This window comes from Rhinoraja longicauda, chromosome 38, assembly GCF_053455715.1.
Source record: "Rhinoraja longicauda isolate Sanriku21f chromosome 38, sRhiLon1.1, whole genome shotgun sequence".
NCBI lineage: Eukaryota > Metazoa > Chordata > Chondrichthyes > Rajiformes > Arhynchobatidae > Rhinoraja > Rhinoraja longicauda.
The window spans coordinates 7,748,415-7,776,106 of NC_135990.1; the positions used below are offsets into that span (position 1 = coordinate 7,748,415).

A 27,692-nucleotide genomic window follows, 5' to 3' on the forward strand; every position below is an offset into this window, starting at 1 on the left:
TCACTGCCTGCATTCACTCACTAACCAGACATTACTTTTACAGTTGATCTCCAGTCACACCAGTTTCCCCATATTAGATACCCGCTCACACACTTTCCCCACAGCTTAACAAGTTTCTCTCCTTCCCAGTTCTAGCGGTTTTAGACTTGAAATGTCAACGGTTCCTTTTCCTGCCATGACCTGCTATTTCCAGCATTTTCTGTTTTTGTATTAGATATCCACCAGCTGATTTTTTATCACACCATCAACCCACCCAATTTAGCAAGTGACACAGCGTTCAGTGATTTCTATTACGGTTATATGAAATCATGAATAAAAATTCCTATTTTTAATCAAATAATCCCATGTTCTAAAGTAGAAGTTTACAACCATTTTAGGAATGAAAGCTTCATTTATTAATGCATTGTAAAATATACACTCCACCGCATTTACCTCCAATCATAAATGCTTAACAACATCACAGGTCACGTCTTTTAGGGCACTACGGTTAGTATCACCTAAGCTGGGACCATATTTAGCTTTTTTTCCTTGTGAATTTTCTTACCAAATTACCTTAAAGTTAACGCCTATAATACCAGTACCACGCACCGTAACTATCACCCCCACATGCAGTGATGCATCCTAGATTAGAAATTACAATGCCAAACATATGCAACCTTCAATGCATAACACAGTCTTCTGGAATTTTGTGTTTCAATATTGTCTTATAAATATATTTCCTATAATACTTTCCTCAGCTCCTTGGTTATTAGAGATTCAGAAAATCATAACTCCTGCATTCTTCAAAGGAGCCAGCCCATAATAATTTCCTCATAACTGAGCATGGGAGTTTGCTTTACAAAAAATAACTACCACAGTGTGTGCATAGTTTGTTGAAAACGGCAGGGCACGTTGAAAGAAAATGAGTAAGACCGTACAAGATTCTGTGCTTAATAATTTAGATTTTTTTTTTTTTTAGATTTAGAGATACAGCGCGGAATCAGGCCCTTCGGCCCACCGAGTCCGCGCCGCCCAGCGATCCCCGCACATTAACACTATCCTACACACACTAGGGACAATTTTTACATTTACCCAGTCAATTAACCTACATACCTGTACGTCTTTGGTGTGTGGGAGGAAACTGAAGATCTCGGAGAAAACCCATGCAGGTCTCGGGGAGAACGTACAAACTCCGTACAGACGGCGCCCGTAGTCAGGATCGAACCCGAGTCTCCGGCGCTGCATTCGCTGTAAGGCAACAACTCTACCGTTGCGCCACCGTGCCGCCCAATGGAGGCACTGTGGCGGCGCAGGCTGGTGGAGCTGCTACTTCACAGCGCCAGAGACACAGGTTCGATCCTGACCTCATGTGCTGTCTGTGTGGAGTTTACACATTCCCCCTGTGACAGTGTAGATTTCTTCCGGGTGCTCCAGTTTCCTCCCACATCCCAAAGATGTGCGGCTTTGTAGGTGAATTAGCCTTTGTAATATTGCCTCTGGTGTGTAGCGAGTGTGTAGAACAAGTGTGAACAGGTATCAATAGTCGGTGTGGAGTCGGTGTGCAGAAGGGGCTGTTTCCATGCTGCATCTCTAAACGCAACTAGCAAAAGCACAAGAAGAATTGTAGGTGTTGCTATAGTACGAGTTCAGCTGCTTAAGAATTGTAAGTTTGGAGCTTAAACATTAGAGTTTAACTCGATTGTTCTTACATAGAGCCGGTATTGACTGGGCAGCTGAATGGCCGTTGTTTGTACAGTAATCCTTCTGTGAAACAAGGTAAAGGAGTAGACCATTCATCATCAAACATGTTCCACCCATTCAATTAGATTAACTCCATTCACTCAACTTGGGTCAGTGACCCTTACCTACTGAGCCTAACAAATACCAATCTCAGTTGTGACCCTCACAACTCCTCACCTCTAACCTCAACAGATGCTTGGGGGAAGAACAATGCAAACGTACCACTATCCCTTATGTTAAAATTCATTCCTTCCTGACATGACTCCCTCTCAAACTTCAACAATGCTGCTCTTCGCATTTGATGGCTCAGAAAGGACCCGAGAAAGCAAAAGCCCAGTCAATTGGTGGAGAGAAATTAATTTGCTGAAATTCCTTGCCTTCGACTGAATATTACCAAAATCAGTTGACCTCCACATGAACTAGGAATCAGACTAACAATTTAACATCTCATCCACGGCACGGCGCCTCAGAACATTAGTTTAGATTATAAGATTAAACATGATATGGGGCTTAAGTGTTCTGACCTAGAAGTGAAGGTACCACCAAATGAACCAGCCGGATACTTTAAATTTAAACATATCTACAGAGCAGATTTCAAATTCACGCAAATATATTTATATTCTAATACATCCTTCGCATAAATAAATTTGTGGTTTACATGTGCATATGTAATAAAGATGTAATAAAGCTAGAGGAAACCATTTAAAACACTTCATGAGTAATGTGTAACTTTTTTTTGTTTTTAAATAAATGTGGGATGATTCCATTAATAACAAGTAATTGAGAAAATGAGAGATAAAGCATTTGTCATTAATTAACCTGACTTCTGTTACTGGTGTTCACACATAGTCTAAACACAGTTTCTTATCTGAAGCCCCTTAGATATATTTTCTAATGCCATAGAGAACCTGCAGCCTTTTTAAATTTGTAATAGTCTCGTAGACAATTAAATTGCAATTAATCTTCATATTTTAAATAGGCCTTCAAATTTTAGCATAAGTATTGACAATTCCATCTTGAAGAGAGCCCGAGACCAAATTCTTGGTACTTAGCACTCATTAACCCATTAAATGACAATCCTCTAAAGAGCCAATTAGATGTACAAAAGGTCCACAGAGTATTAACAATTAGACCTTAAAAGATACAAATCAACGACAAATGCAGCTCAATAATATTCAAAGGTTGCGGTTTTATATTCAGCACAGCTTCTACATGGCTCGGTCCACGGGAACTTGGCGCAATTCAAAGTATGTTACAATAGTTCAACAGTAATCTACACTAATTCCCCACAAGGCAATAAAAGACTCCTGTCGACTGATTGGAGGCCTGAAAATTAGGTGTTCTATTAATAAAGAGGAGGCTTTCATTTTACCAAGTACCAGAGGACTTATAAAGATTAATAATGTCTCCATCCTGTTCCATAATCTCCTCTGTTTCCTTTCAATTCTTTCCATCCCCCTCCCATACATTTGCAGACATGGTTTGAAATGAAAACGTAGTTTACCACTGGCAATGTTGCTGCCCACATCTCCCATACTCATGCCTTTGCAAGGCTTGATCTCCATTTTATTTATATATATATATCTGCTGAGACTAGAAACCTTCACAGGTTGGTTGTGGTAGATTGGAAAAACATTAAAGATCATGGATAGACACAAAAAGCTGGAGTAACTCAGCGGGTCAGACAGCATCTCTGGAGAAAAGGAATAGATGACATTTCGGGTCGAGACCCTTCTTCAGAAGAAGTCCTTTGCCTTCAGAAGAAGGGTCTTGACCTGAATCATCACCTATTCCTTTTCTCCAGAGATGCTGTAGGACCTGCCGAGTTGCTTCAGCTTTTTGTGTCTATTGCCAGTTTAAACCAGCATCTACAGTTCCTTCTTACACATTAAAGATCATGGCTTGCATTTCAAGAAATAATGCACGATTAACAACAAATATACATTCATTTCAAGGCACAAGGAAACAACAGAAAATGCGGCTCATCCATGCATTGCAAGATAAATTAAATTCTAAGGAAAAGGATTACGAAGTTGCCAGCAGTTGAAGTTTGGGACCATTTTCTAATTCAACTAGATGGCCAGAAAAATAGAAAGAGTGAAGTGACAGGAAGCCAGCAAAATAAATTAAAAAAGACTAAAAACTTTGGAAGGCATGGAAAAAGAAAATGACTAACAATGACAAACTACCAGAGGGGCCCTTACAGATAGAGGTGGGACAATTTACAATGGGAAATAAGGAGATGGCATGGGAAATCAATACACTTTCTGAAGTATTGGAAAAGCAAGAGTCCTTTGCCTATGAGGAAGTACAAGAAATCAGTGTTATTAATTTCTCCAGTCTATAATGAGCAGTGATTTACATCCAAGAGTTTTGAAAGAGGTGTTTATGGAGTTAGTGGATACTCTAGGTATCATCTTCCAAAACTCTATAGGTTCTGCAATGGTTCTTCCAGATTGGAGGGTAGCAAATGCCCTTTAGGAAATGCAGGTGAGAAGACAAGGAACGACTAACCTATTAGCTTGACGATGGGAGTGGGAAGAGTTCTGAAATCGATAATAAGGAAAATGATAACAAGACAATCAGTAAATAATAAAAACTCTCAGTCCACACCAATGTATTAACCCCAATTCCACACCCTTCAACCGTTTCACCAACCTCCTGTGCTGGACCTAATTAATAATAAATAATACGATAATCAAACACTTGATGTCCAGTACAGCACAGAAATGGGGCCTTCAGCCCACAGACCTGTTTGCTCATCTACACTAATCCCATTTGCCAGAAATTGGACAGCATCATTCTATGCCGTGTTATTTAAGACTGTCTAAATCTCATATAGTAATTGTATCCACCACACCCTCCAACAGCATGTTGCAGACATCAACCAATCTTTGTGTAAAATAAAATTTCCCAAAAGATGCCTTTAAATCACCTATCTCTCACCTCCAAACTATGCTCACTTGATTTAGTTTAGTCTGAAGAAAGGCCCCAACCCGAAACATCACCTATCCATGTCTTCTAGAGATGCTGCCTGACCCACCGAGTTTCTCCAGCACTGTGTGTTCAACAAAAGCTTCCAGCATCTGCAATTTCTTGTGTCCCCATGGGGAAAAAATGAGGTTAGTTAAAATAAAACAGAAATACTGAATATTTTATTAAAGATGGAAAATTGAGAAGTGATTATACTCAAAGGGATTGAGTGTTCTTGTGCACAAGTAACTGAGAGCTAGCATGCAGTGGGCAACTGGTATGGGAAAAAAAATGATTCACTGCAAGAGGATTTGAGTACAAGATTAAAGATTATCATTGAGCACATTTTTTATAATTACAAGAATTTTGTTTTGGAACAATGATCAACACGTGGTATTCAATCCCATTCATATTAATTTGTCTGTTATGCTGTCCATATTACTTTACAGTCAATGCAAATCTATATGTATACAATATTAGAATATTAATATGTACAATTGTCTTAATATACTGCTTCAGTTTGCTTAAATTTGAGATAAAGAATAAAAAGGCTGATTAAAAAAATGCATGTCATAACATCACAGTGAACTGGAAAAGGTCTAATAAGATAGCCAGTGAAATATTTGACAAGCAGCCTGCAGATTATAGTGGGGTGCCACAGTTTCTATTCTTTGCCATGAATAATCTTTTGCCATTCTATATGCTGTTTTCAATTACAGCTGCAGGCATAAAATTAGATACTACAGGTATACACCGATCAGCCAAAACATTATGACCACTGACAGGTAAAGTGAATAACATTGATTATCTTGTTACAATGGCACCTGTCAAGGGGTGAGATATATTTGGCAGCAAGTGAACAGTCAGTTCTTGAAGTTGATGTGTTGGATGCAGGAGAAATGGGTAGGATTAAAGACCTGAGCGACTTTGACAAGGGCCAAATTGTTATGGCCAGATGACTGGGTCAGAGCATCTCTGAAACGGCAAGGCTTGTGGGGTGCTCCTGGTCAGCAGTGGTGAAAACTTACCGACAGTGGTCCGAGGAGGGACAAACCACAAACCGGCGACAGAGTGTTGGGTTCATCGATGCACGAGGGCAACGAAGGCTATCCCGTCTGGTCTGAACCGACAGAAGGTCTACTGTGGCACAAGTCACAGAAAATTTTAATGGTGGTCACGGGAGGAATGTGTCACAATACATAGTGCATCACACCCTGCTGCTTATGGGGCTGCACACGGAGGACCAACAGCATATTAGGCAGGTGGTCATAATGTTTTGGCTCATCAGGTCATAATGTTTTGGCTGATCGGTGTATATGTAGCCGACACTGTCTTCTGCCTGACCATTTTCCAAGAGTCATCTATGTATGGTGATGCCTTTACCTCACAAATCATTATGTGAATATCGTTTGGGATGTCAGAGGTATGTGGAGGTAAAACTGCTGCATCAGAGGTTTAATTAAGATGTTAATGCAAGTCAATGCTAAAGCTATCATAATAGTCATTTTTTTGAAGGAAAGGAAGACATTCAGATTGAGTCTTTGATTATCATTCATCCCCAATGAAAAACATAAAACCAGATTAATTGGTATTTCATTCAAAACACATCTGAACATGAATTGGCTGGAGAGAAAAAAAAAAGGAAAAAATGTGTGGAATTCATCCCAAAGATTTGCACCATAGAGAAATACTTAAATATAATATTATAAACACATGCATTAAAAAATTCTGGTGCTGCTGTGTCACTCAGCATTATATCACGCAGGCAGTCACTTCATTCTTTTCATACTCACATTTGAAAGCTCACTGGAAAGATCCATGTCAGGTCCCAGTCTGGGACTCTCCAATGGAGATGGTTCTTGCACAGAAACAATTGGTGTCACTTCCACTTTCATATCCTCTGACTGGCAGACTACATCTTTTGCTCTTTCAGTAGTGTCTGTCTCTTGCTGCCAGGACTTGTCTTGTACATTATCGGGCTGCACTGGATCCGTCGGCATGTTTGCTGTGTGCTAATGTAACATAATGCTCATTACAAGATGTTTCAGTAGGTCTGCAATTATTCAAAACATTACTATTGATCAAAATACAGAGATCTTTTGGCCCAACTCTCCAGAGTTAAAGCTGTACAAAGACAATTTGGATTTGCTTCCAATTAGATACTAATTAGATTAGAAGCACCTTGTAAATGGGGAGATTTTGTTGCAGTTTGTAAAAGAGAAGGCAGCTGTTCAGGAAAGTACTTACATGTAAAATAATACCTCTTTGTATTATAGAATCAATTAAAACAGCCTAGCTGTGGAATACACCCTATCCTCATACAAGACTGGATTTGTAGGTCTGGAAGTGAGGTATAACTAATGTCTAGTACAACATTTGGCCATGGATCTTTTTTCCACAGAAGAGGTACGCTGGTATTGGCAAGCAATGGGAAACATATCCAGTATCTTGTACTTGCATGGACTCACGAAGATAAAGCAGTTGAAAGTACAATACAAAGAATAAATTAAAAGGACACTGGGCCAAAGAAGATTGGAAGGGGTGACTGTGATCTGTGTTTTAGGGTACATATCAAAGTTGGAAAAGGAAAGGATGGGGTTCCAGGAGGTAATTCCCCTCCTGGCTTGCCAATAATAGGTTAGGTTTAAGTTTTCAGTCCTACCTGCCTACACTCAGAAACAAACAACAGGAAAGTCTTTACCCAGAGTGTTAGACCTGCCACCTGCAGCACACAAGCTGTGGCCTTTGGAGTTCCATTTGAAATACCTTTTTAAATACCATTACTGCATTTAAACTTGATTATGCATTCATTGATCCATAGTTCCATTGTATGTACCTAAATAGTCAAAGATTGAAAAGAAAAATGTACCAATGTTGATGGTCATGAGAAAGTAAGTAGTTAAATAGGAACCTTACCTTTGTCAATGTATCTGTTCATGTGACATTCATTGCCTCAAAATGTCATGGATTATAATAAAAAAATTGCAAGCAAGATTGGCAACAGTAAACCTGAGGCATCAAGATAGTCGAGTGTGTTACGAGACAAAGTAAAAGGCAATATTGCGTGCTTCAACTTGATCTCTTATGGCCTGCTTACCTAGTATAACTGATAATGTATGGAATCATTGTTTATTGTATATTTATTTGTCGTGTTGTTGCGTTACTGTGCCTGTAAAAGTTGCAGCAAGTAAGATTTCATTATTCTGTTCTTGGTGCATAAGACAATTAAACACTCAGAGTGATACAATATGGAAACAGGCCCTTTGGCACAATTTGTCCATGCCAACCAAGATGTCCCATCGACACCAGTCCCACCTGCCTGTGTTTGGCCCAATTCCATTTACTCTCCATGTACGTGTCTAAATGCTTAAATGTTGTTATAGTACCAGGCTCAACTACCCTCCTTTGGCAGCTCGCTCCATATACCCATTTCACTGTCAGTGTGAAAATGTTGTCCCTCAGGATCCTATTGAACCTTTTCCCTCTCACCTTAAACCTACATCCTCTGGTTCTCGATTTCCTCTACTCTGAGTAAAAGACTCTGTGCATTTACCCTATCTGTTCCCCACATGACTTTATACACCTTTACAGGATCACCCCTCAGCCTCCTGCGCTCCAAGGGAGAAAGTCCTAGCCTGCCCAAAATCTCCTTATAGCTCAGTCCCTCAAGTCCTGGCAACAGCCACATAAAAAACTAAAATACTCTTGACTAATATTGCATACTACTGAATACGACCAGCTCTCTTTCTGCTTGACAGCTACAGTAATAATATTTAATTGCATAAAATTGCTTTGTGCTTCTTTCGAAACACGATTGTTCAGTTATCTCATGCTGAAAATTATTAACCATTGAATAAAGCATGAATAATTGCCATCTGGTGGTTTGTCAAATATATAATCACTGAGGTGCGGTATATCAGTGCTGAGGAATGCAATGCTGTCTATTGAGCTCCCTGTGCGAGTCTCACAAGCTCATGGGTAATATTTCTGAACACATGATAAGCTCTTCGGCCAAACATAATCAACATTATAGCCCCAAATGTGCCATATAAATAAAATCAGTCACCCAACCATTTAGTAGCTGAAGCTTGGATGCCAACATGTGCACTAACCTTGGAAACAAACTGTCCCTTGCAGCAAGTCAATACGAAAAGGGGAAACTTTAAGAGCCAAGAATTTAAACATTCATAATACCCAACATAAAATGTCAATTTAATACAAATGCATAGTCTCTTGGGGTCTCGAAGTGTTCCCCATTTCTGAGTGAATTACTGATTTATGATCTATACCAGACATAGAATTTCCCATCAGTGCAAGCCATTTCTTCATAAACCTGCAGTAATCTCATCACGGTCGACAATTCTTTTCTGTAACTGCCACTACTCATTAAGGACATGAAGCAAACTGACAGATGATGATAGGACACTGAGCAAACCTGCTGGCCCCGATGCAATTTGAGAAAGATACAATATATTCTGACATGAAGAACATAGATGCATTGCCCACTACATCTACTCTTCAGACCAAGCAGTGCTTGCAAAATCCCTGCCCTGAATAACTGCACTGAACACAATAGTTTTTTTTTTAATGAATAGCAATCTCTTTTGATGAACAAGAGAAATATTACATTCCAAAAGGAGAAATTAAATTGGGCAGTTGATGAAGTTTTGGAATCTTTAAAAATCAGCTTAGTTTGAAAACTAACAGCTTAACGATGTAATTACAACTCTAGCAAAGACAGCTTGTTTTTACAGTTAACTAGTATTACAACACTGCTGGACAAGCATATACCTCACAAATGTATGAAAAATGAATGCTTCTGCAGTCAGCACTCAAGCAGAGCGCTGCCAATCTCTACATCAACTGGAATAATCGATCAGTCTGAAGAAGGGTCTCGACCCGAAACGTCACCCATTCCTTCTCTCCAGAGATGCTGCCTGAGCCGCTGAGTTACTCCAGTATTCTGTGTCTACCTTCGGACTAATCTTTCTTCCGGTGCATTCCACTGTGCCCAAGTCATGTCTCCATTCTGCACCTCTGTCCTCCTGAAGGAACATTTTGTTTCTGTCTACTTTTCATCTCCACGCCGGATGTCTAACCCAAAGCCGGTTACCTTTCTTTTCCTCAAGCTCCTTCTTGGTATTCCACCACATCCAAAACTGTATATTTTGGGCTTTTCCCTCGTTTAATTACATTACAGAATGAAAGATTGTCTTGCTACTTAGAGCGCACAGTAGCACAGCCTTACAGCTCTTGCAGCGCCAGAGACCTGGGTTTGATCCCAACAACGGGTGCTGTCTGTAGGGAATTTGTACATTCTCCCCGTGATTGCGTGGGTTTTCTCCGAGATCTTCGGTTTCCTCTCACACTCCAAAGACGTACAGGTTTGTAGGTTAATTGGTTTGGTATAAGTGTAAATTGTCCCTAGTGTGTGTAGGGTAATGTTAATGTGCGGTGATAGCTGGTCGGTGTTGACTCGTTGGGCCGAATGGCCTGTTTTTGCACTGTATCTCGAAATTAAATTACTTGACACTTCAACAGAAGGCAAGAGCTCGGAGCTTATTTGACTAGATTCTTCAATCTTTGCAACTGCTTACTCATTCAATGGTCATCCAGATTTTCCAACATTTCTTTTGCTCCACGATATCTTTATTATAATAATTGCCAAAAATTATAATTCACTTACCTTTCACTCTTTATTTACAACACAGATCTGATTGCCCTACCAGAAGGTATTATGTCATCACAGTTGGATGCAACGTGCAGATGACACATTGTAAATCAATCCAGGCCTTGCCTGTACAATGTGTGCACAATGTCTTTGGGGATCAACTTGTATAAACAAGATGAAAATATTTTTCTATTAACTTGTGGGACAATGAAATCTGTCTTTCAGTACAAAACCTAAAATCTGAATATAGCTAATTTAATGGAAGGAGTCAATGAGAATAGAGTACTTTCAACAAATAAATATTCACATTTTAATGATGTACCTTTAAAGAATATTCACTTTACATCCATAATCATTTAATTGGATGATGTAATGATAATTACAAGAGAGCAGGTGCAATAAACTCTGCTATTTTAGTTTTACCGAATTAGAAGGTTAATCACAGAATCATTAATCTGCAGATCAAAAAGAAGCTATTATGCCCGTGGTAATATTACAAGGCATTCCAGACTTATCCCACTTCGCTGCTGGTCTTTAAGGTTCAAGTAAAGGAGACACAAGGAAATGCAGGTGCTCGAAACTTGAATAGAATACAAAGTGCTGGAGTAACTCAATAGGCCAGACAGCATCTCTGGAGGACATGGATAGGTGGCATTTTAGGTCAGGACCTATCTTCAGACTGACTGTAGTGGGTCAGAGAAAACTAGAAAGGACTGAAGAAGGGTCTCGACCCGAAACATCACCCATTCCTTCTCTCCAGAGATGCTGCCTGTCCCGCTGAGATACTCCAGCATTTTGTGTCTATCTTCGGTTTATACCAGCATCTGCAGTTCCTTCCTACATCAAGCTAGAAAGGAGATGGGGACAGGACAAAGCATGGAAAGTGATAGTTGCACTTCAAATAATCATGGAATAAGTGTTTCTGGCGGTATTTCCAGAATTTGTTGGGTGGATTCATTTCTGGGCATTGAAGTCCCAGAAACTGATGGAAGGCCAAGAAGCACGACAGCTTGCTAAATAACCTTGTGCTTAGTATGAGGTCTTGGATTTCTGACACCTTTTTCCTCAACTAAAGAAAGTCCGTTGATGCAATGAAGCAATGTGTGCCATCAGGGATCTTGTCATCAACCTTCATTGTTAGATGACAGGGTTATACAGCAAGGACAGGTTGGGTGAGAATCTTTGTCTTCCACACGTTGAGTATGCTTGTGAATGAGTCAACATTAGCTTGTAGCTTGGCCTCTGAGCATAATGCAACTCAAGCATACTCTATATTCTGTAGCTCAATTATTCAAGGCTTGGTTCTGTCTGCCATTGACATGTTTTTTGAAATAATAGTTGCATGCCACCATAAAAAGATTGTAAATTGGAGATGCATTTTTGTGGAAACGATATTAGACAAAACCTCCAAAATCCTTGCTAACCGATAAATTCAAAGGCCACACTGAGGTGAAAAGGGGCCATAGCTACAGTAATGATTAATGATGTCCCTCTCGTGAAGAAGATGACACACCTAGATAGATGGAATCCACAGGAGCTGTACAATGGAGTCCAGAAGCAGTATTTTAATTCTGACCTATCATGCTCTTAGTTTGTCAGTTTTCAAGTTCACATCATTTACTGCGTATACTCTCTTATTTGCTCCCCCCAAATTAATGACCACACGTGAATAGTTTATTCACTATTCAATATTTTAATGGTGAATAAAAGATTGGTGAGTATTAATATAGTACTAAGAAAATGTGTATTTTACGGATGAAGCAATAAGAGTGTGATTCCATGTAATTTACAGGAATCACAAATAAAAATTAGTTCACATCCCAGCTGATAGCCATGTCAATGATTCATTAAATCAATTAAAACTCAGCAAAAAACGAATAGCCCAAAATGCCACCACCAATCTGGGAAATTAGTTTTAGTGAGTCAGAACGTACACAAATGGTCACTTCCATTCCGAGTATACTTCCCGACAGAAAATCTAACAAGAACACAGATCTCACATCAAACACCTAGTGCATATGAACCTTACTGCACTGCACTTGAATAGCTTCCAGACTTTACGACCTTGACCTACAGGGCCAAGGGATTAAAGACATGCAAGTGTCCTTAGAGGAGAGGCCAGTAAAGTAACTCTCTGTTGAAGTGCCAAGACATGAAAATTTTGAAAAAATGATACTAGCAAGAAATGAGAACTCTATAAGCACTCAATGTTTAACTACATCACAGCATTACTTTGAAGGCATATTAACGCTGACCATATATTGTAAAGAATGTCACCAAATTTACTATGTATTTTTCCTACCCTGTCTGATGACTCTTTTTGGAAAGTTTTCGCACAACAATTAAAGCAGGGGTTCAATATTCAAGTATTGCTTTAAATTTCATATCAGCACAGAAAGTTAAAAAATCACTGTCTCCAAATTTGAAAGTTAAAAACTCACTGTCAACATACAATACTGTTAAAGATTGGTTTACCGTTATATAGCATACCTTAAAGCTGCCAATAGAGGTATCTTCATTCTGGTTCTTTAACTTTTCTGGCGTATCTGTAACACTATCAGAACTGGGACTTGGTTGTTCAAATTCTAGTTCTCCATTCTGTGCAACTGAGAGTCCATTTTCCTTATCACTGTCATCCTTAAGACTGAGGTACATCGTCCCCGATGTCTTGGTGACGTTAACAGCCATTGCGGCAGAACGCGATCGGGTCGTTCTTCCACGCTGCACTGTCTCCCATCCTTCAGTATCTTTCCTGTCTGTAAGAAATTGAAGAGAGAGAGTATGTCTACAAAAGAATGTGTTAATCTATAGCTCCACGATTGTAAAAACAGATAGCATCGAAGAATGGCAAGGATCGAGTTTCCACCCATGAATATTGCAGAGTCCCAAGTCTCATGTGTACAATTAATAATAATCTTCATGAATAAATATCTGAGCTTTAGAGTCCTATATATTATGTTCCAATTATCCAAAATCAAAACAATTATTTTCAACATAAAGCCTAGATAATTATTCATAAAGACATTTTCCACAACTACACACCCAGCCACAAGGTTTATGATTTAAAGGAAAAAAGATAATAACAAAGTACAAAAATTGACATATTTGGCTTAAATACTCTCAGAGCCAATGCTAATTTTTTCTTGATGAGTCCACTGGCAACTACAATACATAATTTATTTAACAAATCACTACCAAGACTTAATTTTTGCCAAAAATTAATGATTATTGGTGAAAAGCGAAATGTAGGCTATTATCTAAACATAAATCTGACTTGCTCTATGACTGCGTGTATGGGTGGGTAGCATCAGACTGGCTGCAATTGTCCCTCTGATCAAAGAAAAAGAAATGCAAAGCTTTACTCAAGTGCACGCAGTTTGCTCAATCAAACAGACCAAAGCTCACTAGCACCAAGACCTCACAACTCAAACCCTAAATGGTCAAGGATTACTCAATCAATCCTGTCGTACCAGAAAGACAGGAACCTCTGATAGAGATCAGAAAAAAGTGTCAACAATAAATAAGTTAACTGGTTAATATACAAAATGACATATATCATACAGAAGTTACCTATGAGAGAGATTGTGCTGTTACTGTGGCTGCTTCATCTATCAATGACGCTAAACAAAAGAGTATCAGTTTTCACCATCTTCCACAAACCCGATCACTGCTATCAAATATCAGATCCTCTGCTATGGTAAGCATATAACGTTCCCTGCTTCGTCTTATACTTATAGTGTAGTCATGGAGAAACTGTGCATAACCAGTGTTGTATCTAGAAGATGTTTGTGAACATGTCAGATTTCACCAAGCTCTATAAACAGATGGAGACCAGCCCAATCTGTGAAGGAAACTCATTTCTGCATTAAACATCTTTACAATATCAATACTATGGCTTTTTAATGACAAATTCTGCAAACTGGAAGATCTTCATCAGCAAAAACATGATAATAGTGGGTGAATCAACTCAAATCATTATATGCACAGGAGTTAGAGTTTTGAGGTAAAGATATAAAGAGCTAAAAATACAGAAAGGAGGTAGTTATGCCCAGTAATGGAACAAATGTGTTTAGTTTTTTGCAAGGCAAGGAGAAAAGAAGTGGTTTCCAAGACTGGATTTGATCAATTAAACACTAGGTAACCAGACACACACTAGATGGGACGTTATAGAATATAGGCAGGGTGAAAGATGGATGGAAACATTGTTTATGGCATACATCTTAATATGCAACTTGATAGAAAATAAGCAAATTGAACTGCCACGGGGAAACATTTACACAGCTTCCTGTGGAGCCAGAAGGAAGTTTTAGGTGCCAATACATCAATGCTTCCTGTCAAGATATTCCCAATCAAATTGACACTGAAAAATCTATCAATCATAATCAGCAATACATCTATGAATAGTGACGCATCAACAAAATACTGGAAATATTCTTTAGGTCAGACAGCAGAGAAAGAAAGAGTTAAATGTTTCAAACCAATGACCTTTCGAAGAACAGCGAGTTAAATAGGACCTGACCCAAAACATCGTCCATCCATTTTCTCCAGAGATGCTACCTGACCTGCTGAGTTACTCCAGCACTTTGCATCTTTTTTGGTAAAACAGCATCTGCAGTTTCTTGTGTTTGCAGTTTAATACCTGGCATGTTTTACGATGTACAGTACAAAGATAATGTCTGGAGACCATGAGGGCCTGAATTGTGGTGGCTTCAGCTGGAAAGAAAGAATGGGTCGCTGGACAATGAGGAAGATGTAAAAGCATTGATAAGGCACCCCTGCAGTCACATGAGAGATGCAGAGGGTGCTGATATTCATTCTGGATGGAATGGGCCCTTCAAAATGCAGAGTGCGAAGGGCAAGATAGGCATGTCTGAGAAGGGACCATGACTGACAAAGGCAGAAATCAGAGAGGATGATCCTTTGACCATGGAGGCTGGTGGGGTAGAAGACAAGGTGGGAGGAGAAAGAGACAAGAGCAGATAATGAAGAACAGATTAGGTTTAGTACTCTGTGTGTAGAAAGGAACTGCATATGCTGGTTTAAACCAAAGATAGTTACAAAATCCTGGAGTAACTCAGCGGGACAGGCAGCATCTCTGGAGAGAAGGAATGGGCGACGTTTCAGATCCAGACCCATCTTCAGACCCGACCCGAAACGTCATCCAGGTTTAGTAATGTAAAAAAGGTTTATTTAACCTATCTAAGGTTAGTACCCTGGTGGTTATGAAGAGGCAAAGGAAGACATGGGTTACAATCCTATCAATACCACATCTTACAATCCACAGCTATCTTGACTGCAACACCACGCACCCTGCTTCCACAGTGCAACACATTCCATCCCCGCTGTTCAGCCGGCTCCATCAAATTCACATTCGGCAGGAAATGATGTTGGGCAGACTGATGGGACTGGAGGCTGATAAATCTCCAGGGCCTGATGGTCTGCATCCCAGGGTACTTAAGGAGGTGGCTGTAGAAATTGTGGACGCATTGGTGATAATTTTCCAATGTTCTATAGATTCAGGATCAGTTCCTGTGGATTGGAGGGTAGCTAATGTTATCCCACTTTTTAAGAAAGGAGGGAGAGAGAAAACGGGAAATTATAGACCAGTTAGTCTGACATCAGTGGTGGGGAAGATGCTGGAGTCAATGATAAAAGACGAAATTGCAGAACATTTGGATAGCAGTAACAGGATCGTTCCGAGTCAGCATGGATTTACAAAAGGGAAATCATGCTTTACTAATTTTCTGGAATTTTTTGAGGATGTAAATAGGAAAATTGACTGGGGAGAGCCGGTGGATGTGGTGTACCTCGACTTTTAGAAAGCCTTCGACAAGGTCCCACATAGGAGATTAGTGGGCAAAATTAGAGCACATGGTATTGGGGGTAGGGTACTGACATGGATAGAAAATTGGTTGGCCGACAGAAAGCAAAGAGTGGGGATAAATGGGTCCCTTTCAGAATGGCAGGCAGTGACTAGTGGGGTACCGCAAGGCTCGGTGCTGGGACCGCAGCAATTTACAATATACATTAATGACTTGGATGAAGGGATTAAAAGTATCATTAGCAAATTTTCAGATGATACAAAGCTGGGTGGTAGTGTGAACTGTGAGGAAGATGCTATGAGGTTGCAGGGTGACTTGGACAGGTTGTGTGAGTGGGCGGATGCATGGCAGATCCAGTTTAATGTGGATAAGTGTGAGGTTATCCACTTTGGTGGTAAGGATGGGAAGGCAGATTATTATCTGAATAGTGTCAAGTTAGGAAAAGGGGATGTACAACGAGATCTGGGTGTCCTAGTGCATCAGTCACTGAAAGGAAGCATGCAGGTACAGCAGGCAGTGAAGAAAGCCAATGGAATGTTGGCCTTCATAACAAGAGGAGTTGAGTATAGGAGCAAAGAGGTCCTTCTGCAGTTGTACAGGGCCCTAGTGAGATCGCACCTGGAGTACTGTGTGCAGTTTTGGTCTCCAAATTTGAGGAAGGATATTCTTGCTATTGAGGGCGTGCAGAGTATGTTTACTAGGTTAATTCCCGGAATGGCGTGACTGTCATATGTTGAAAGATTGGAGCGACTAGGCTTGTATACACTGGAATTTAGACGGATGAGAGGGGATCTTATCGAAACGTATAAGATTATTAAGGGGTTAGACACGTTAGAGGCAGGAAACATGTTCCCAATGTTGGGGGAGTCCAGAACCAGGGGCCACAATTTGAGAATAAGGTGTAGGCCATTTAGAACGGAGATGAGGAAAAACTTTTTCAGTCAGAGTTGTAAATCTGTGGAATTCACTGCCTCAGAAGGCAGTGGAGCCCAATTCTCTGAATGCATTCAAGAGAGAGCTAGATAGAGCTCTTAAGGATAGCGGAGTCAGGGGGTATGGGGAGAAGGCAGGAACGGGGTACTGATTGAGAATGATCAGCCATGATCACATTGAATGGTGGTGCTGGCTTGAAGGGCCGAATGGCCTACTCCTGCACCTATTGTCTATATCTGTACTGATGGCGACATTTTCCACAACAATGCTTCAAAAATGTACAGCATGCAAATAGGTCCTTTGGCTCAACTCATCCATGCTGACCAAGATGCCTATTTACACAAATCTCGTTATCCTGCATTTGGCCTGTATTAGTTTCCTATCCGGGCATCTTAAATGTTTTTAAAAATATTATGCGAGTAATTATACCAGCTTCTGTAGCGCTTGTGGCAGCTTGTTCCATATACCCATTATCTTTTTAGACTCCCCTTCCCTGTGACTATCTAACCATCCCTGAGCCTCCTGCGCTCAGTGAGAACAATCCCAGCCCATCCAATCTCTCTCTGTAAGTAAAGCCCTCTATTGCAGATAACATCCTGGTGAATGTCATCTGCACTCTTTCCAGTGCTGGAATTGTTCAACCAATTTTGCTCCAAGTCTAACGCGTCCTGTTGTTCAGGATCCCTCTCGCATAGCAATGAGCAATGCTCCCATCACAATGTTAATTTTCTTCACTGAAAAAAACATACCAGGACATATCTTAATAAAACTTGCATTCCCAGCACAACCTTCATTTACATAAGCCCTATAAACTAAGCAAAGGAAGTCAGAATGTAAATAACTCGTCTTGTATCAATACGATGATTGAACATATGATGTAAACAAGAGTCACAGGGTTAAACGATGCCAAGGAGATTTCAGGGAGATTCAATCCCAGACTGACCCCCACAGTATCGCCTGAGGCTGCCGAGTGCCTATTTGGTTACGTTTGCATGTAGCAGACTCTAGATAAAGCTATCTTTACATCACTATTTCTAGACTATTTCATTTTTACTGAAATAATTGATGAAAGTGGTGATATTCCCCAGACCCTCAACAGCAGATTCCTCTTCCATGACATGTGATAGAGCACTTGCAGAAAGGGTGGCAATGTTGTATAAAGATTATCAATCTGTGTCGCCAGTAGAATCCACAAAGGAGTAATGTCATTATACCATGGGCACTTTGCGTGTGGAATCTTATCCAGTGAGAAAATAGGAAACATCTAGTTAAAACGTGGAGCTTTGAAAGAGGATTTTTTGAAGTACCTATTATTAAATAAAGGTTATTTATTTTAGGAGATACCGCGTGGAAACGGTCACTTCGGCCCAATGAGTCCGTGCATTCCAGCAATCACCCATGCACTAGTTCTGTGCCAGACAATTTACAGAAGCCAATTAACCTACAAAACTACACGTCTTTAGAATGCGGGAGAAAGCCAGAGCACCCAGAGAAAACCCACGGGGTCACAGGGAGAAGGTTAAAAACTCCGTATGGAGTATCCTTCCTCAAATTTGGAGACCAAAACTGCACACAGTACTCCAGGTGCGGTCTCACCAGGGCCCGGTACAACTGTAGAAGGACCTCTTTGCTCCTATACTCAACTCCTCTTGTTATGAAGGCCAACATTCCATTTGCTTTCTTCACTGCCTGCTGTACCTGCATGCTTCCTTTCAGTGACTGATGCACTAGGACACCCAGATCTCGTTGAACATCCCCTCTTCCTAACTTGACACCATTCAGATAATAATCTGCCTTTCTATTCTTACTTCCAAAGTGAATAACCTCACACTTATCTACATTAAACTGCATCTGCCATGTATCCGCCCACTCACACAACCTGTCCAAGTCACCCTGCAGCCTTATTGCATCTTCCTCACAATTCACACTACCCCCCAGCTTAGTATCATCTGCAAATTTGCTAATGGTACTTTTAATCCCTTCATCTAAGTCATTAATGTATATCGTAAATAGCTGGGGTCCCAGCACCGAACCTTGCGGTACCCCACTGGTCACTGCCTGCCATTCCGAAAGGGACCCATTTATCCCCACTCTTTGCTTTGGGGGAGTCCAGAACAAGAGGCCACAGTTTAAGAATAAGGGGTATGCCATTTAGAACGGAGATGAGGAAGAACTTTTTCAGTCAGAGAGTGGTGAAGGTGTGGAATTCTCTGCTTCAGAAGGCAGTGGAGGCCAGTTCGTTGGATGCTTTCAAGAGAGAGCTGGATAGAGCTCTTAAGGATAGCGGAGTGAGGGGGTATGAGGAGAAGGCAGGAACGGGGTACTGATTGAGAGTGATCAGCCATGATCGCATTGAATGGCGGTGCTGGCTCGAAGGGCTGAATGGCCTACTCCTGCACCTATTGTCTATTGTCTAACCCATAATCAGGATCGAACCCTGGTGTCTGGCGTTGTAAGGCAGCAACTCTACCGCCGCACCACGGTATTGTATTGAAATACAATAAACTGAAATATTAAGATGGAAAACATTCAAACGTCACTAGAAACAATATAATTGTACCTTGTTGGTAAACTGGAAGTTGGGTCAAAAGATACTATAATTCTGATTTTACAACAGTAAGATTTGGTTGAACAAGCAATGGGTCCTTTGCATTCAAAAACTTCACACAAACTTTCCAAAGTTTTCCTAAAAAATCTAAATGTATTAATCCATTGCAAAATTATGCATTCTTTACATTTTTTCTTTACAACATATAAATCTGAGCTATTCAACAACCAGTGGAAAGTTTTTATTTATAAAATATGGCATTTTTTGGAGAAACATGAATACCCTGCATAGTGTAACAATTTATTTTGTTTATAGTTTTAAGACCAAGTTTAGTTATTGTGCTCACTTCACAATTTGCAGTGGGTACAATAAATTAGACCCAGTAAATCCTAGTCAACCTAGAATATTTTTGAGATCTGAATTAATTTATGCAAGTGTGTAGGTGTGTCTGATTCTTGAAAGTACTGTTCGAAGGTATCACAAAATGCTGGAGTAACTCAGCAGGTCAGGCAACATCTAGGAGAGAAGGAATGGGTGTCGTTTCGGGTTGAGACCCTTCTTCAGATTGATGCTATGTACTGTGCTATGTTACATAGCTGGACATCTGGTTAACTTAGAAAATGTAAGGAAACAACAAATAGCAAGCTCATATAAAAAGCTTGAGTAACCCAGTGTCTATCTTTGGTTTAAACCAGCATCTGCAGTTCCTTCCTACACAAGCCAGTTCATATAATTTTAGTTCAATTCTTCTTAAAATAAATTTCAAAATAAGGAGAAAAATATGAATATTACAACTAGAAGTTGTATAATTTTCCTTCACTCCAAACGAGAATACATTTCCCTACCCAATACAGACACAAAATGCTGGAGTAACTCCGGAGAGAAGGAATGGGTGACGTTTTGGGTTGAGACCCTTCTTTAGACCTACCCAATCCCTGATTATGTGACTGAGCACATATACACATAAGGAACTTCGATGATTTTTGCATTTTCTTATTTTTAAATGTTATGATAACAATATAACTCACCATTTGGATGCAATCTAATCCGCTGTGAAGACTTCTGATAGTGCTTTGGTGCCGCAGTCCTATTTGCTCCATTAGCTTTCACTTTGTCTGCCCAACTGACACCTGTTGAAGCCAGACGAGCTGCCACCAAGGCTGGAGGAGCTGCCCTGAAAAGAAAATGTTTAGACTCAGATGAAAACCATGAGGAGAAAGATTCACCGTAACAAATTATTCACTGGAGATAAAAAGGATGTTGAGACTGGGATTCCTAATTTAGCTCTAAAGACCAACTACCTAATCTCCAATGTTCCTCAAACTTTACAAGATGTACCACAACTAACGAATGATAAATTTCCATGTTTTTTTTTGCATGGTTGACTCTTCCTAATTAACCAATCAGCCTACCAGTCTATCTTTGGGATGAAAGAGGAAACCAAATAATCTGATGAAAACCCACACATTTACAGGAGGGATATTTAGACTTTATACAGAGAGGCCCAAGATCATGAGTGAATCAAAGTCATTTGAGCTATGTAACAGCAACATTAACTGCTGCCCTCATCTTCAGCTGGCAGACACTGAATTCTTCTCTATATCTATGCCCCTCCATTAAAAAGATTTAATTGAATATGCCAATGTGTCACCACTGACTCTGCCTTGTACCAAGTCTGCTATGCGTTAACAAAAAGACACAAAGTGCCGAAGTAACTCAGCCAGTCAGGCAGCATCTTTGGAGAACATTGATAGGTGACGTTTCGGGTCGGGTCCCTTCTACATTGGTAAAATGGGTACTTTTGTCATATATATCCAACATAATTTTAGTTTCAGTCTCCAATGCTGCTTATTAATAATGAACCCAGACATAAAAACAGCTTTTTTCCCCACGAGTGATTGTTCTACTCAATAACCAAAGTATGTAGTCTCTTTTTTGCTCCGGTTTAGTTTCCCCCACATGTTTAGACTGTAATGTTGTATCCTTACTGTTTTGATGTGGTTTTGCTTTATTCTTAATTGTTAACTGTATGCTTGTGTTGTCATTTGTGAGCGGAGCACCAAGGCACATTCCTTGTATATGCATACTTGGCTAATAAACTTATTCATTCATTCATTCGTAAGGCAAGGTGCAAACAAAATAAAATAGCTTTATATTTATCTGTTGTTCAGTGAAAGTTGAACTGTTGTATGAATTTCATGTAAATCCGCATGTCAATACCAGTCAACATTTACAGCCCACTTTGATAATCAATAGCCATTTCCTGAGGTAATCCCATTACAAAATAACCGATGTATTGAACCAACTCTTCAGCAGTCTTCAACCACAATAAGTCGTGAACATCCTTCAATGGCAATGTGTTTAATAAATTAAAAGGAGTCGCATGTAAGTGACATTAGAGAAGGATCAAACTACATGTATTAATCTCACTTTAGATTAATTTAATCAAATGGCAACAAAGAAAACTGCTAACATATTAGGCACTGTACGTTCTGCATTCAATTGGATTCAATTCTACAAAGACTAGATTCTGGGCATTTTGGATTGTTTTTTTCTGGAACCGCTGGAGGTTGTAGGGAGACTGATAGAAGTATATAAAATTCTGAGAGGCAGAGATGAGGTAGGCGGTCAGAATCAAAGGATGAAAGGTTTAAGGTGAAAGGTGCAAAGTTTAAAATGAGAAGTGTGGGGCAAGTTTTTTTTTACTCAGAGGGTGTCGAGTGCCTGGACTATGCTGTGGGGGCTGATCTTTGAAGCAGATATATTAGTGGCATTTAAAAGACTTTTGGCTGGGCATATGGATATGCATAGAATGGAGAGATACAAGTTATGTGCAGGTTGATAAGTGATGGTCTTGGCATTATGTTCGTCGAAGACATTGTGGGTCGAAGGACCTGTTCTTGTTCTATGTTCTATTATATTATACACAAGTTGGCTACTACATTTGTCCATGTCACATATAACATTTAAAAAGTAATACAAATAAATTTTCTTTAGATTTTTTAGATTTAGAGATACAGCGCGGAAACAGGCCCTTCGGCCCACCGAGTCCGCGCCACCCAGCGATCCCCGCACATTAACACTATCCTACACACACTAGGGGCAATTTTTACATTTACCCAGTCAATTAACCTACAAACCTGCACATCTTTGGAGTATGGGAGGAAACCGAAGATCTCGGAGAAAACCCACGCAGGTCAAGGGGAGAACGTACAAACTCCGTACAGACAACACCCGTAGTCAGGATCGAACCCGAGTCTCCGGCGCTGCATTCGCTGTAAGGCAGCAACTCTATCGCTGCGCCACCGTGCCGCCACATTATATTTGAATTATTCTGTGATTTCTTCGTAATACAATTGCATTACACAGCTGTGGGTAGTTAATTTATCTGTAACATATACAGAACTGTAGCATACTGTACAAATGAAACTCTGGAAAGGATCCAGCAAACTGATCTCAAATCACTAGATCTGGAAGTATGACTGGTTTGCATTTCATGGAAAGGATGCATAATGTTTTCCATTATCAACCCGCAAGAAACAAAAACTAAGGTAGAAACATTTCTTACATGGTATTGGGAGCCCCGAAATTTAAACTTCTTCGAGCATTCGACGTGGTGCAAATCCTGTCTGTAGGCGGACTTGGCATCACGTGTCGTCCTGGTGACATTTTCCTCACTTCCCAAGCTAGAGACGTGGGTCTGCAAGAGGCAAAATAAAAGCCAGAACTTAAAGCCAAAAAGGTATGATATGCACATGATACCTGCGTACACTAATGGCCTCCATGTGCAATAGGAAAATCGAGGCAGAGAAGGAATAATAAAAGTCCGTAAAGATAATACCAAAAATGAGAGGTTATCAACAAGTAGAAACAACAACCATTGTGTGTATTTTTAAATTCTCTTAAAAAAACAAAAAGCTGGAATTGGTTTGTTAAAACTCTTTAAAATTATAAGGGGTTTCAATAAGATAATTCCAGAAATTGTGTTTCTATATAGGGAATCAAAAAGTGAGGGAATGCAACAACATAGTTGCATTAGGCACTAATAAAGATGATTATGCATTTTGAGAATTACCTACTCAAAGGATGAGAATATGGAACATGCTTTCCTGAAACAGCCGTGGAGAACAGAATGGATTCATGGATCTATTCATGGATAGTACGTCATGGATAAATAAGAAAGAAAGAAGCTGAAGAATGTGGTCCTAAGCAAACATAAAGTATGTTAGGAAAAGGATAATCTGGAACAAAAGCATTAAGACAAATTTGCTGAATTGAATGGTAGAATTTATTTTCTGTAAATCTTTCATGAAAACATATTAATACAAGCAATTGCATATGATGACAACTCCTGACCATCACATAAATATATTGTATCCTCAATATCACCAATAAACCAAATCTGCCAAAAAAAATTACTGATGTGTAGGAAAGAACGGCAGATGCTGGTTTAAATCGAAGGTGGACACAAAATGCTGGAGTAACTCAGCGGGACAGGCAGCATCTCTGGAGAAAAGGAATGAGTGACGTGAAAGGTACAACATCGACAAATGTCTCACTAAAGCTGTTTAAAGTCTAGACACTGCTGTGTACGAAGAAGTGTGTAATCATCATTTAATTTTTAACCTCCAATTTGTTTTTTGATTTTTTTTTATATACAAAAAAACAAGTTCTCCCTAATACTGCCTAATCATCTCTTTACTTAAACTTAACACAAGTGAAAACTAGAAAACTAGAAACAATAAAGTAAATTTCTAATGAAACTAATAATCTGGATCTAAAAATTTTAAAATATATATTGTATCTCAAAACATTATAATTGGAGTAATAATTGGATGCAGTTCAACATTGAGAAAGTGTACAAGGAAGATTAGGAAAATGAAGATAACCCAAGAAATGTTGTAATCACATTCTTTCCAAAATAATCTTTAAATGATGTGCAGGCACTGCAGATCTACAGACTAATAGCTGGATACTGGGATTATTATAGATAATTGGAATCTAATCGTTTCCTTCTACATTAGAAATTTCGGAATCTGGAAGCAAAGTGTGAAGGTATAAAAAAAATACTGTTTGTTCTTTAATATATAAATTTAAATCATCTTTAGTTATCCTGTTACATTTTCACTGCTACCAAAAGATTATGATGGGTGCAGGGTACCTTTCAATTTGCCCATTTTTGGGGGTTTCAAAACTAATTTATATAGTTGTGATGTATGGCCTTTATGTAATTTCTTTCCAATGTCTCCATTCCAAGGGTATTTACACTGGCTATTCTTCTAAAAGTAATGTATAAGGCTGGGTGTCAATTCGACAGAATGCAGTTCTTTCTATCTTTAATCAAGATCTTTGAGATATCTAATGTCCAATGTGGAGTTCTACCTGTTCTGTGCATCTGTCTTCTCCAACCTTTCCTGCAGCTGAAGCCAATCTATCAATGCCTTGAAGTCACGCACATAGTTATCCAGCATCATCAGGACCTCCTGAAAAAGAAATTGATTACAATTGCAGTTCAGTAACGTTTCCTGTCTGTCCCTGGTCTCCCACAAAAGATAAACTGTGCCAATATACATCAAGGGAGCATATCCTTTTACCCTGACACTAAAAAGTTGCAGTTTTACCAGTAAAAGCCAAATATTCAATGAGTTCAATTCATTCAGAATCAAGTCATTGAACCACTAAAACACACCAGAAGAAAGGTGGCAGCTCTACAACCTCGACAAAATAGCTTTACTTTGAAAGTATGCTGTTTGCCGTCATATGAAGTTGACTTACTTTTATTTTACTTAGATATGCAGAGTTCATGCCAAAATTGATCTGTACTTTGGGGATAAGAATTTTGATTAATCTCGAGTTTTAACACCTACACCTGAGAAATCTGAATGATTGATCAGAAAACACATTTGGCCCAACTTCTCCAAACAATGCTTACTATACACTGTGCAGTCTAACACAACATTCAGCATCTTCGCCAATAATGCTAGTGATGGAATCCATCCAATTTCAATCATTCTGCTGAGGTCTTTCTTGGTTATATTGCTAACATGACCTCGTTTACACTTTGTGCTTTTGACCAACGTTTTTAAGCTCTGGAATTCTCTCCCAGAACTTCTCATCTTCCTCCAATTCCTCATCCACCTCTCATTTCTTTTTAAAAACTGTATTGTTACATCCCAGTGGCACAGTGGTAGAGCTGCTGTCTCACAGCTCCAGAGATTTGGGTTTCTCCAGAGACCCCGACTATGGGTGCTATCTGTGTAGACTTTGTACAGCCACTGTGTAGGTTTTCTCCAGGGGCTTCGGTTTCCGCCCACATTCCAAAGATTTATGGTTTACAGTTTTACAGGTTTATGGGTTAATTGGTTTTTGTATATTGCCCCTAATGTGCAGAATGCAAAAGTGGGATAACATGAAACTAGTATGCTGGGTGATCAATACTCGGCATGACCTCAGTTGGCCAAAGGGCCTGTTTCCACACTGTATCTCTACTAAAACCATAGCTGATTAAGGTTTTGTGAACCCCCTAAAGATTACCTATAAACACGGCTTTGTCCAATGCAACAAAAAAGACCCAAACTGCTGGAGTAACTCAGCAGATCAGGCTGCATCTCTGGAGAACACGGATAGATGGCGTTTCTATTCGGGACACTTCTTCAAACTGATTATTTTAAGAATATTTTCATAATTTGTCAAGAATTCACAACACGTACAAGTAGCCAAGCAATAATGGCGAAATGGAATTTAAGGTATTATTTTAGGAAATCTATCACAAAACAACCGTTAGATAAATTTTGCCACTAATATAAAATTCTACGCTCACTGTGAACAATTGTTAAATGTTAGTGGATGCAGCAATTTGCAAAGAGAGTTAACTGATTGTACAAAGTTTGTCCCTTTAAAGAGTAAGCAACCTAAACATGATTCACCCAGAGGTAGTTTTTGAGGCTTGTAACAGAATGATGAAGTGGTACTGTTATACTTCATTACCAGAGGTGACAACAATTTGAAACCGAGTTGAGAACACACAGGAAGCAAGTTGGAAACGTTAGAAAGAAAATATTTTAAGTGCAACCTTCCCATTTGAATTTTGGTGCTACGATAACCATTCCAGTAACAACATCAGATCTTTAATTTTTGCAGAGCCGAGAATCTGACCACTACTGTATGTTTACTTTTGACTCCAACCTGTTTTCTTATAATTACATTCAGTGATTGATGCTCCCAGTGGCGGCCATCTGGATTTCCTCCGCAGGATTTGTTTAAAACTGGCACAACTATGAAAACAAATTTGAAGCTGCTGATAAACATGACAACTGTCAGCTTAAAGTCAGGTTCAACAGGCTGAATGACAGCCAGAAATACTCTCAAAATGGATCATTGATGCTATCCTCTCAAACAACAAAGCAAATTCTCAAAAGACTACAACTGAAGAGTTCAAATCCTGCTGCTAGCTGAAGGAAATGCAATTTGAGTGTCCATTTTTCTGTAGTTTCAGCATAGCTGACCCTGTGACCTGCGTGGGTTTTCTCCGAGATCTTCGGTTTCCTCCCACACTCCAAAGACGTGCAGGTTTGCAGGTTAATTGGCTTGGTATATTTGTAAAATTGTCCCTCGTGTAGGATCGCTGGTCGGCGTGGACCCAGTGGGCCAAAGGGTCTGATTCCCCACTGTATCTCTAAACTAAACAAAACTATTATGGTTTTAGTTGCATGTTTTCCTGAATTGTTTGAAAATAATTGAATAAAGTCATTTGAACACAAACCACTGCTCACAAACCACCTAAAAATCAAATGGTTTGGTGAAAATCTAAACACAGCACTATAACCTTATTATGCTCTGAAGTTGGATTTAAATGATTCCAAAATAATTACAAACTTATTTTTACTTTTCACAATCTTATTCATAATGCTCAAGTTTTCTGAAGAAATACTTCAGTCACATTTTTCCACCCGTTTCCTTTTTCCATATAGGCTCCTCTTTAATATCTGGGCATGTGTATGACTAACTTGCTCCATGACTTCTGTCA

The 27,692-nt window shown here is 39.5% G+C and overlaps 1 protein-coding gene across 2 annotated transcripts in view; it reads right to left on the reverse strand.

Annotated features, from left to right (window-relative positions):
* The window catches only part of scaper (S-phase cyclin A-associated protein in the ER), a 276,817-nt gene that overhangs the window by 194,690 nt on the left and 54,435 nt on the right, over window positions 1-27,692 (reverse strand). For both annotated transcript variants that reach the window (XM_078430095.1, XM_078430096.1), the window contains 5 exons: window positions 25,049-25,149; window positions 23,235-23,366; window positions 20,695-20,840; window positions 12,854-13,119; window positions 6,486-6,704 (listed from right to left, as the gene is read on the reverse strand). In XM_078430095.1, the coding sequence (XP_078286221.1) occupies window positions 6,486-6,704; window positions 12,854-13,119; window positions 20,695-20,840; window positions 23,235-23,366; window positions 25,049-25,149 (864 nt within the window). The remainder of the gene's footprint in view (window positions 1-6,485; window positions 6,705-12,853; window positions 13,120-20,694; window positions 20,841-23,234; window positions 23,367-25,048; window positions 25,150-27,692) is intronic.